This window comes from Vipera ursinii, assembly GCF_947247035.1.
Source record: "Vipera ursinii genome assembly, chromosome: 1".
NCBI lineage: Eukaryota > Metazoa > Chordata > Lepidosauria > Squamata > Viperidae > Vipera > Vipera ursinii.
Window position 1 is genome coordinate 53,567,995 of NC_139512.1, and position 8,283 is coordinate 53,576,277.

At 51.6% G+C, this 8,283-nt stretch overlaps 1 protein-coding gene across 2 annotated transcripts; it reads left to right on the forward strand.

The window, feature by feature from the left end:
• The first annotated feature begins 682 nt into the window (after positions 1-682).
• Positions 683-7,927, forward strand: FOXA1 (forkhead box A1). 2 transcript variants are annotated; one of them, XM_083361007.1, is made up of 3 exons: positions 683-1,031; positions 4,184-5,384; positions 5,507-7,927. In XM_083361007.1, the coding sequence occupies exons 1-3, from the start codon at positions 960-962 to the stop codon at positions 5,647-5,649; spliced, it is 1,416 nt and encodes a 471-aa protein (XP_083217133.1). In that variant the 5' UTR covers positions 683-959; the 3' UTR covers positions 5,650-7,927. The 2 variants fall into 2 exon arrangements, with proteins under 2 accessions (XP_083217133.1, XP_083217134.1); XM_083361008.1 differs by having other exon boundaries at positions 4,184-7,927.
• Positions 7,928-8,283: the final 356 nt, after the last annotated feature.

Below are 8,283 nucleotides of genomic sequence, written 5' to 3' on the forward strand. Positions count from 1 at the left end.
TGGCACCCCACTTGCTGCTGCTTCTGCTGTCCCTACCGCAAGCCTCTGCCACCAAAGTTCAAGCGCGACCAAGAAGGGATCAAAGCTTTTGCTAAAGAACGGCAACCTTAACAGAACAGCCACTAAACGAGAAGTCGTCCAGACGACCCAGAACTCTTGGCTTGGTTTTCACTGCAGCCGCCCGCCCTGCTCCCCTTCTGGAAAGAGGCGTCGAGCCGACAGGACAGCTCCTACGTAGGGTCGTGCGTCTGCTCTTTGAACGCAGACAGGAGTGCCGCCTTTCCCTGGAATTGCGCCCCCCCCCTCCAGTGGCAGCGAACAGGCGGGAGGGCGGGCGGGCTGGCCGGCGGGGGGAGTTAAAACTAAAGGCTTGTCCTCCTCCTTTCCTTCCTGCCTCCCCCTCTTTTTCTCTTGGTTTGTTTCTTCCCCCTCTCTCTCCCGCCCCAATTCTTCCTTCCTTTCTTTTTTTTTACCTCCTTGGCGCTCGCCGTCCTTCCTCTCCCCCCCCTCCGTCGCCGTCCCGCATAAACCAATTACACCGCTTTGCAAATAAAGAGACGCCCCAGGGGAGTTGCAAGCCGAGTGGAACTGCCTGCTTTGCAGGTGCATCTGCGGCTTGGTAGGTGCGAACGTCTTTGTGCGGCGGACAAATGGGGAGAGGAGGAGGAGGAGGAGGAAGAGGAGGAGGAGGAGAAGGAGGTGGGCGCTGCTTTGGCGGCGGCAGCGGCGGCGGCGGCGGCTGGTGCAACGTAAGATCCACCTCAGCTCAACTCTGCTCACATCCCAGCCGGCACTTCCTCACTTTCTCGAGTGGCTCGCCGCCACCCAACGTCCCTGCTCGACTGAGCCCTCCCCGGGGGCCGGCTTCCTGCTAGACTCGGGGGGGCTCTGTTTTCTGGCCTCCCTTTCGCTCGCCAAGAAGGGGACTGAATGGTTTCACCGCGCACGTTGACTCCAGGATGTTAGGGACTGTGAAAATGGAAGGGCACGACGCAAGCGAGTGGAACAGTTACTACGCCGAGACTCAGGAGGTGAGCGGACCCGGAGGTGGGGGGGGGGGCTTGAGGGGATCCGAGAACTGGTCGGGAGGGCTTCAGCTAAGAAGAGGGTCTTCCCACTCCCGGGAATCAAGACTAAGCGCGCGTTCCGGATGGTGCCTAAACCTGCCTCTCCAGTGTTACAGCTGGCTGCAAAGCCCGGGAAGGAATCAACAGAATTTCCAATCGTCCCACGGGGCAACCGAGGGGGGGGGGGGCGCGCGGCGGAAATGCGGGGGGGGGGAGATCGAGCCGATGGGGGTGAGGGAGGAAGATCTTATTGATCACCTCCTCGGGTTGCGCGTCGAAACGCGGCAGAGTTCTAAATTCCAGGTTCTCCCAACCGCGCCAGTGTCCCTCCATGTAGGGCCTTGATTTGTGTACGTGCGGGAGGGAACAATCATCACGAGCCCCCCTTGGGAAGCAGTTCCACGTTTTGTTGGTCCCCTTCCCACCCCTCACCTGTGCCAGTATTGTTCTTCAGCTAGGCAAAATAATCATTTGTGTGTGTACTTTGCCGCACGCTTCTTTCGCGGAGTTGGGGGTGGAGGGGTGGCGGTGGGGGGGGGGGTTGGAGATTAAAAATAAAACAGAAATCAATTCTCCCGGAGCCCGGCGGGTGGCGCTGTCGAGAATGCGATCCGACTCCGTAAACCAGGAGCCTAACTTTTCATTGTCCATTCATGTCCACGTTCCTTATTTTACAATATGCTCTAAAGAACTGAAAGAAAAGGATCAAAAGCGGGCGAAAAAAAACCCAGAAGGGTGGAGGAGCCTGTGAACCCCCCTAACTGAAGGATAAATGGAGCCTTTTCGCGACTAAAGGCGGAACATAAAATTAATAAGCTGCAATCCAGGAAACGTAGTTGTGTATAAAGCGAAAAAGAAAGCGACGAGATTCAGACGTAAAATAGTCTGAAGCGCGTGCAGGAACGGGAATTGCTTTGCGCGGCTTTACCGGAATTACGATCCGGGTTTGCTGCGCGGCAAATGCAGCCAGTGGTTAAAAACAGGAGCCCGCTGGCCGCATTTTGTTTCGCCCTTTTTAAGAGGAGATTCTAATTTAATGCTAGGGGTCAAAGGGGGCTCAGAAAGAGATCGAGACTCATTGGATGCGTCTTCCCGCCTCACCGGTATTCCAGGGGGGTGGGAGAGAAAAAAACAAACGACCGTCTTAGGCAAATATGGACTCTTGGGTCGGCAAACAAGAATTTGCCTGCTCTCCCTAAACTTAATATTTTATAAGGAAGTGTTTTTAGAGTGAAAGGAAGTTAGCACATTCCTATTCCGTATTTAGTTCAAAACGCGGGTAAGAAACTATGCATGTGCTTATGAAGACATTTCCCCCCAATTAATGGTAGACGGCCCTGATTTCCTAGGCTGAATTTGGTTCCTAGAATTTAAAAATAGCAGGCATCTTTCCCTATATTGACATTTCCACCTAGGCAAGCGCTATTGTGGACATAGCCTATCATTCAAATATTCCTTGATATATATCCAATAATACAAAACCTTAATCATAACATCGTGGGACAATATAGCCCACCGAATATAGTTCAAATATAGGCAATGTTTACAAAGCTAATTAAGCAACGAGTTTATAAGGCATAACCCTTCTCGTACAGTTTTCAGTATAGGTTAATAAAGTAAATCAATGGCTTAGTAATTCGATTTTTAGGGAAAAGTTTAAGCCTTTCCAAGAATTATTCTTTAGCCTTCTTAAGGCGCCGTAAGGCGGTGGTATCTTTGATTTAAACCGCGAAAAGCTATCCTTTACCAGTTAGTCAAAACTTCTAGACTGCAAGGCAAAGAGAAGAATTTGGCCCTAAATTTCAGGATCATTTGTTTGATTTTGGACACATCCCCTGCCCCGAAACTATCGTTCTTCCTCCCAAGGAAAGCTTCCCGATTTAGCAGGGACCAGCCAAGACCCTGGGAGAAAAACGGCTCCTACCAATGTTGTCCAGGTTATTCCCCCCACGCTCCGCCGGAGCAAAAGTTGGGGACAGCAAGCGAAGGGGCGCGAGGGCAAGCGGGGCTGAGAAAAAGCGGCGACCTCGCTTTCTTGGCTTCGGGGCCCGTCGCGGGTTGCGAAGGCCTCGGCTTCTCTTGGGCGCCCTCGGGAACGGTGAGGAGGTGGGAAGAGCCGGCTTTTTGCGGTTTAGGCCTCTTGCGCTCCGCCCTGGCCCTTTCCCGGGGCCTGTTGCGATGATGAGTGGGGCTGAGGCAGCGGGCCCCGTCTCGGTGTGAAGAGGGTCTGCCTCGCTCTCTTCCGATGCAATTCTGAGCAGCTCAGGAGAACCTTGGTTTGCATTCACTGCCTTTAGATTTTGAAAAAAAAAACACAAAACAAAAACCTGCATGGGCCTCCGAGGAAGCCAAATGTAAGTGGGAAACAGGTTGGGAGGCTGCTCCTGATTTGGGAACTGGATCCTGGGAGGGTTGCTGTTCGGACAAAAAGGCGGGTGAAAATTTGGGCCTTGCAGATTTTTCCGCTTCCAATCTGCTCCCGCCTTGGGGTTTGGGGCGGACGTTCTCCACATCTCTCCAGACCTTTAACCGGGCGCTTAGTCCAACCCTTCCTTAAATCACAGTTGCGATTTGTGCAAGGGGCAAACAGGAACCCCCCCCCCAGCTCTGGAAATTTGGCCCTGAGTAAAAACTACCCTCCTTTCTGAAAAGGAACCTGTGGAAGCCCTCTGTGAGGCATAATTATATATGTTTATAGTACCACCGTCTCCCAAATCAACGCAGCCAAATGTTTATATTATTATCATCGTTATGATATCCGCCTATGTATTTCGGATGCATGCCATTTCTTTCTGTGAATAATATGGATGTATCTTTTCTGCCACTTTTCCAGTTTTCTTGAGCCACTGACAGTGGGGAAACTTAGCACCCGCTTGGCATGCTCCGGGACAAAGCTGGGCCGCAAGGCTTCCCTTTCTGCGGAATCCCAGGCTTCGGAAGCCCGGATTTGCTCTCCTTTTCTCCTTGCCATTCCAGGATGAAGGGGGAAGGCTGGCTGCACGGGGCAGGGGAAATTCGGGGGCCAAGCACGAGAACCTCACACGGTGGGGGAGGGGGAAACGAGGGATCCTACGGCAGGTTGGAAGAGCCAGCTTTAACCTCTGCTCCCTCCGCAGGCCTACTCGACGGTGCCAGTGAGCAACATGAATTCCGGCCTGGGCTCCATGAATTCCATGAACAGCTACATGAGCATGAATGCCATGACCAGCAGCGGCAACATGACTTCGGGCTCCTTCAACATGTCCTACGCCAACCCGAGCCTGGGGCCCGGCTTGAGTCCCGGCGGAACCGGAGCCAGCATGAACAGTATGTCAGCCATGGGGTCGGCGCTGAGTCCCGGCGGCGTGAACGCGATGGGCGGCCCGCAGGCTTCGCTGAACGGACTGGGCGCCTACGGGGCCATGGGGCCCTGCATGAGCCCCATGGGCTACGCCTCCTCCAACCTGAGCCGCGGCCGCGACGCCAAGAGCTTCAAGCGCAGCTACCCGCACGCCAAGCCGCCCTACTCGTACATCTCGCTCATTACCATGGCCATCCAGCAGGCGCCCAGCAAGATGCTGACGCTGAGCGAGATCTACCAGTGGATCATGGACCTCTTCCCTTACTACCGCCAGAACCAGCAGCGCTGGCAGAACTCCATCCGCCACTCGCTCTCCTTCAACGATTGCTTCGTCAAGGTCGCCCGCTCGCCGGATAAACCGGGCAAAGGCTCTTACTGGACGCTCCACCCGGACTCGGGCAACATGTTCGAGAACGGCTGCTACCTCCGGCGCCAGAAGCGCTTCAAGTGCGAAAAGCAACCCGGGCCCAAGGGCGGATCGGGCGGAGGCGAGGGAAGGAAAGACTCGGGCGGGGCCAGCTCTCCCTTGCACCGAGGCCAAGCCAAAGGTGGGCAGCTCGAGGCCGTCCCGTCCAACCCCAGCGCCGGCAGCCCGCAAGCCCTGGACCAAAACGGGAACGGAGCCGAGCTGAAGCCCTCCGCGGCCGCAGCGGCGGCGGCGGCTGCAGTGGCCGCCTCGGTCCCCGGCGGGCCCGCCTTGGCCCCCTTGAGTCACCCGGGCCACGCGCTGGGACCCCACGAGCCGCAGCTGCACCTGAAGGGCGACCCCCACTATTCTTTCAACCACCCCTTCTCCATCAACAACCTCATGTCCTCCTCTGAACAGCAGCACAAGCTGGACTTCAAAGCCTACGAGCAAGCGCTGCAATATTCCTCCTACGGGGCCGGCCTGCCCGGCGGGTTGCCCCTCAGCAGCGCCTCCATGGGCGGGAGGGGAGCCATTGAGCCCTCGGCCTTGGAGCCCTCCTACTACCAAGGTGTGTATTCCAGACCCGTGCTGAACACCTCTTAGCCGGCCGGGTGGGACTGGAGGGTCAAGCGAGCGGAATCCTCCCTCCCTCCCTCCCTCCCTCCCTCCCTTGTCTGTGTCTCTCCTTAGATCTCTACCCAAACTGGCCATCCGCTTGCCCCTCGCCCCCTCCCGCCTCCAGCCCGCGATCCGTGCGAGGGGACACAGGAAGGCAAACGGAACACGCCAGAAGCGAAAGGACTGTTACTTTATTCTCGGGATGGCTCGGATAATGCACGCCGCCAGCGCGTCCCCTTTCTCCGGTTTCGGCTTGGCAAGTCCAGAAAATCCTCCTCTCTATACAAGCCCTGTGTAGACCACCCGTGGCCACTGAACGAAGCAAGCCAGGCTTCCGTTTTGAAACTTAGAAGTGGTTGCGTGTCCCCGCCTTTTCTTCTTTGAAGCAATGTCGCCGAAATTGGGGGTGGGGGGGATTTGCAACAGGAAAAGGGAGGCCTCCGCTTCGGGGGGAAAAAGGGGGGAGCAGTTTCGACCCCCCCCCGGCAGCCCGCGCCGCTCTCCTCCGCGCGTGGGTGGCTTCTGGGAAGCCTCTACCTCGTGCGGGGTTTTCCCAGCCCCGAGGTGGATTTAGTAGGTCGAAGTTGAGCCCCGGACTTACTGGCCTGCGTGTGACTCTTCCCGGTAAACAGGTAAAGAGCCGGGCGGAGAGTTGACGTTAGATTAGGGGTCCGACCCTTTGAAGGATGCAGCGCAGAGAGGGAGAACTTGTTCCTGTTTTGAGACTTAGGGAAAGGGCATTCGTTTCACGCACTGCTGAACTCGCCCACCCCCCCACCCCTCCTCGCAGACCCACTGACCCCGGGGAAGCTCGGGTGACAGGTCCCGGATCCCCCTTGCCTTGTAAAGGGTCAGAGTCCAGATGGCAAGTGGGATTGAGAAAGGCTCTCCTGCATTTCCAATGGGATCTGGGTAGGATACAGAACTTTACAGGTCACAACAGCCTTTTTCGGGCACGTTACTATTATTTCAAACCCAGCCGCCCACTTCTCACAAGCTGTTACTAAGGAGTCTCTTTCGGCATCAGGAAATCTCTTGACTACATATATTTAATCTCAGAATCTCCCCCCACCCCCCACTCCCACCCCCGCCCTTCCGTGAGTTCCAGATCTCTGTGACTATTTTTGTTGCAGCCCCTGCCTCCCAGAAGAATATTCTGAACTGGGAGATGCTCCCTGGCCTAGACTGCTTTCATCAGATCAGTCCACCACCTTCCAGATTTTTTTTTGTTCTTCTTTTTTTGAGGTCGCTTAATTCTACTCTACCGTTGTTAGCAGTTCATCCAGTGTTAATGCACTTTCTACAGTTTTTACATGACGTTTTAGCATAGCCAAACGGGTTTATCCCCTTCTCCTTTTTGGTTCCCGTCTCTCCCTCTCTCCCCCCTCCCCCCCCCCCGTTTGCCTTTACAATATTCTTAATTTATTTGCACGGTTTATACTTTCTTCTCGACAGCTTGAAAGTGCTTTAAATAAACGGTTTTAAAATGACACACCATTTTAAAGAAAATAAAAATCTTAATTTTATAATAAATGTGATTGTAATTGAAAAAAAAAATGTTTTGATTCTTTTGGGTTTTTTTATGAAAATATAAGCCATGGAGCATGTTTTCCCACTTCTCCTTCTAATTTTTTTTTATCATTTCCAGTTAAGGACTTTAAATAAATCAAATATTATCAATGACTGGATTTTGGTTATTTTCTTTTACTTTATTCCATTATTGAAAGAATATTCACTTCTAGGCCAGTTAAAAATGAACCTAGGGTTCAAAGAGGAAGACATGGGTAAACAAAAGGAATTGTTGGCAGTTTTTTCCCCTCTCCAGGCAAAGCAATATATTATGAGAACAATGACAGAACTGTGAATTCTGTCACCTTATTCCAAAGAGTCACCTTATTAGATCTATATTAAATATTTATTAAACTTATTGAATATTGGACCAATTCTACTAAAATGTCACAAACTAAAATATTTGCTTTAATATGAAAAACCCCCCTAAGAATTAGGGATTTCCATACAATACATCTTACTTTCTACAAGCACACCAAAGTTTATTTCAGTTTGAGGGTGAGGACTTGTAGAATAAGCTAATCTTTAGCAACTGCAGTTTTAAGAGGGAATTCTCTTAAATGAATCTCATACTGTTTCCTTTCTGTTATTTAGGAATGAAATTCTAGTAAGTACCTTGGCATGAAACATACCTGTAATGATTGTATCAATGGGAATATTTGTATTGATTTTAGTGGGAAATGAAATGTGTTGAGTTTTGGAATCATAGCATTAAAAAGGGGTTACCTTGACTTTCTTCTTCAATGGACTGAGGCTTTTTAGTCTAAAAGTAAATTCTGGAATGGGATTCTTTGTGATTTTTACACCCCCTCTCCCCAAGAATAGAATGTTATTTATTCTGAACCTAATCTAGTCTTACAGTTCTGAAGGCTAACACCTTAGTGGATAATGGCTATTAACCTTGCAAACAATTCTGCACAAATACAATCTGTTGTATTTGATGCAAAAGGTTAGGAGTACATTTCTTTGGAGGTTTGCTACTAATGGAATTTAACTCGCCATGCTAGTGGAGCAATAGGAAAACACAAGCAGTTTAAATCCTGTTTCTGGTGCAATTTATACCTCCCTTGAAATGAAGTTATACTCACAATATATTTGGGAAATTAACTCTTACGGTGTGTGTGTGTGGGGGGGAAGAAGGTATTCCTATGTTTCCCAGTGCATGCAGTACTTTTATTGGACTAGCTGGTTAGTATGTGACCATGTTTTTTGTACATTTGTGGTTCAGGACTGTACATGTTTATATTCAGATTATAATGCTGAACTAAACCCTTGGACTA

Coding starts and splice junctions, on each gene's coding strand:
- FOXA1 (XM_083361007.1), top strand. CDS start 960: ATGTTAGGGACTGTGAAAATGGAAGGGCACGACGCAAGCGAGTGGAAC. Junction 1,032..4,183: donor ACTACGCCGAGACTCAGGAG/GTGAGCGGACCC, acceptor CTCCCTCCGCAG/GCCTACTCGACGGTGCCAGT. Junction 5,385..5,506: donor GGAGCCCTCCTACTACCAAG/GTGTGTATTCCA, acceptor GTCTCTCCTTAG/ATCTCTACCCAAACTGGCCA.